Below are 2,667 nucleotides of genomic sequence, written 5' to 3'. Positions count from 1 at the left end.
CATTATAGTATGAGCTTGAAAGTAGGGCCAGAGTTTTCTGTATGCTATCATCAAAGCGAAAGCCGGTTTCTCTATATGAAGATATCTTTCTTCGGCTCCCTTTAACGTTCTGCTAATGAAGTACACAGGCCTTTGAATTCCTTCTTCTTCTCGCATTAATGCTGCACTGACAGCTGTTGGAGATACAGCTAAGTACAGATACAACACTTCTCCAGATATTATCTTGCTTAACAAAGGTGAACTCATCAGATACTTTTTTAGTTGCTCAAAAGCTTCTTCACATTTATCAGTCCATTCAAAAGCCTTTTGCAAGATCTTAAAAAATGGAAGACACTTATCGGTTGATTGTGAAATGAACCGATTTAGTGCCACGATCCTTCTTGTCAACTGCTGGAGCTGTTTTAGATTCTTCAGAGACTACATATCTAGGATAGCTTGTATCTTGTCGGGATTGGCTTTTATTACTCGCTCGACACCATATAACCGAGGAATTTTCTTGACAAGACTCCGAATGCACATTTTGAGGGATTCAGCTTCATCCTATACCTCTTCAAGGTTACGAACGTCTCTTGCAAGTCAAGTGCATGGTTTTTGCGGCAACACACTTTTGACCAACATGTCATCAACGTAGACTTCCATATTTTGTCCGATCTGGTCTCAGAATATTTTGTTAACCAGCCTTTGGTATGTTGCCTTTGCATTCTTCAAACCGAAGGGCATGACTTTGTAATAGTACAGGCCTCGGTCAGTTATAAACGCAGTTTTCTCACGATCTTCTGGATGCATGTATATCTGGTTATAGCCAGAGAAAGCATCCATGAAGCTGAGTAAGCCATACCCAGCTGTCAACTCAACCAACGCATCGATGCGGGGTAATGGAAAGCTATCTTTTGGATAAGCTTTATTGAAGTCTGTGAAGTCTACGCACATTCTCCACTTCCTATTAGATTTTTTGACCAATTCTACATTGGCTAACCAATCGGGGTAATAGACTTCCTCATTGAACCGAGCTTTGAGCAGCCTTTCTACTTCTTCAGCTATAGCCATATTCTGCTCAAGAGCGAACTTTCTTCATTTTTGCTTCACCGGCTTCACACTCGGATCCACATTGAGTGGGTGGAGGATGTCTTCAGGACTGATTCCTGGCATATCATCATGCATCCTTGCAAAAACTTCCAGGTTCTGTCGAAGGAAGGTGACGAGACCTTCTCGGATCTTGGGACTCATCTGTGTCTCGATCTTCAAAATTCTGCCTTCACCAACCGCCACATCTTCCAGTGGCTCAGCTGGCTCACCCTTTGGCTCATTCTTGCCTTTACCACCTACTATACCGATTACAATAGGAGTCAGGTTCGAGGCTTTCTTGAGAGATGTATTATAACATCTTCTCGCTTGAGTCTGATCTCCCTTCACTTCTCTAACTCCCTCTTCTGTCGAGAACTTCATCATCAAATGGTAAGTTGAAGTTACGGCCTTCAACTTATTTAAAGCAAGACGACCGATGATGGCATTATAAGCACCGGGTCGGTCAATGACCAAGAAATCTACCATCACAGTTTTCTGCTTGGGTGCCGTCCCTGCTGTTACAGGGAGAGAAATAAGGCCAATTGGTTGGACTTTCTCCCTTGCAAATCCGACTAGGGTAGAACCAAATGGTTTGATCCTATCACGATCAATACTCATTTGCTTAAAATCCAACCAGTATAGGACTTCGGCCGAACTTCCATTATCTACCAAAATTCGATGTATCATATGGTTGGCCATTGTTACTGTTACTACTAGTGGATCATCGTGTGGCTGCATTACCCCCTGGCATTTTCTTCAGAAAAAGAAATGATCATTGAGTCTTTCCTTGCAACCTTAGAAGGTCTTTGCAACGAAAATACCTCTTCAGTCTGCGTTTTCCTCACGTAAGCCTTTCTGGCCGAGTTAGACTCCACTAGCTATTCCTCTAGAAATAGTGTGGATTTCACCTACTACTCTTTGGTCCCGAGGTGCTCTCGGATCATTGTCCCGATCACATCTCGGCTCTCTTCCCTCTGCGCCTCGGTTCACATCCAACATGAGGGGCTATTGGTGAACTGCATCTCGATTCCTCTCTCTTGCAAGGAATCTCACAAGCCTCCCATTTCTGATGAAGGTTTTGATTTCCTGTTGCAGGGTTACACAATCTTCTGTCAAATGCCCATGATCATTATGATACTCACAGAACTTCACTCGATCTCGCTTCCTTGGATCACCCCTCAACTTATTCGGCCACCTGAAAGCTGGGTCTCTTGTAATCTCCTCCATGAACACTTCATTGACGCCGACATTCAAGGACGTGAACCTTCGATCTTCGCGTCTCTGGGATTCTATCTTCAGGAAGGATGGTACAACCTTCTTACCCACTTTCTTTTGGAGTTTCCCCTCTTTTGGAGTGGACGTTGCAGGTAGTTTCTTCTTGTTGTCCTTTTTTGCTCGGTCTTCCTCCTCTTGACCCTTCATTAGAGCCCCAATCATTTCCTCCTGAATGGTGTACTCCTCCATCTTATTGACGAATTGGCGAAGAGTTATTTCCGTCAAACTCTTTGATATTTCAGCCATCAGAGGCCCATTCGGCCTGACTCTGTGCCATAATGCGGGTAGTTTCTTCTTGTTGTCCTCTTTTGCTCGGTCTTCCTCCTC

General features: G+C 43.9%; 1 protein-coding gene across 1 annotated transcript; it reads right to left on the bottom strand.

Moving 5' to 3' along the window:
• Positions 1–1,071: 1,071 nt before the first annotated feature.
• Positions 1,072–1,764, bottom strand: LOC132165150 (uncharacterized). The gene has a single exon (XM_059575645.1). It carries the CDS (start codon positions 1,762–1,764, stop codon positions 1,072–1,074), a length of 693 nt encoding a protein of 230 aa, XP_059431628.1.
• Between the last annotated feature and the right edge of the window lie 903 nt (positions 1,765–2,667).

The sequence above is a fragment of the Corylus avellana genome, chromosome ca11 (genome assembly GCF_901000735.1).
Source record: "Corylus avellana chromosome ca11, CavTom2PMs-1.0".
NCBI classification, from domain to species: Eukaryota; Viridiplantae; Streptophyta; class Magnoliopsida; order Fagales; family Betulaceae; genus Corylus; species Corylus avellana.
This window is presented reverse-complemented; position numbering and strand designations above follow the sequence as displayed.

What these genes read in the sequence shown, in the direction of transcription:
- LOC132165150 (XM_059575645.1), bottom strand. Translation starts at nt 1,764, where the DNA reads ATGGCCAACCATATGATACATCGAATTTTGGTAGATAATGGAAGTTCG.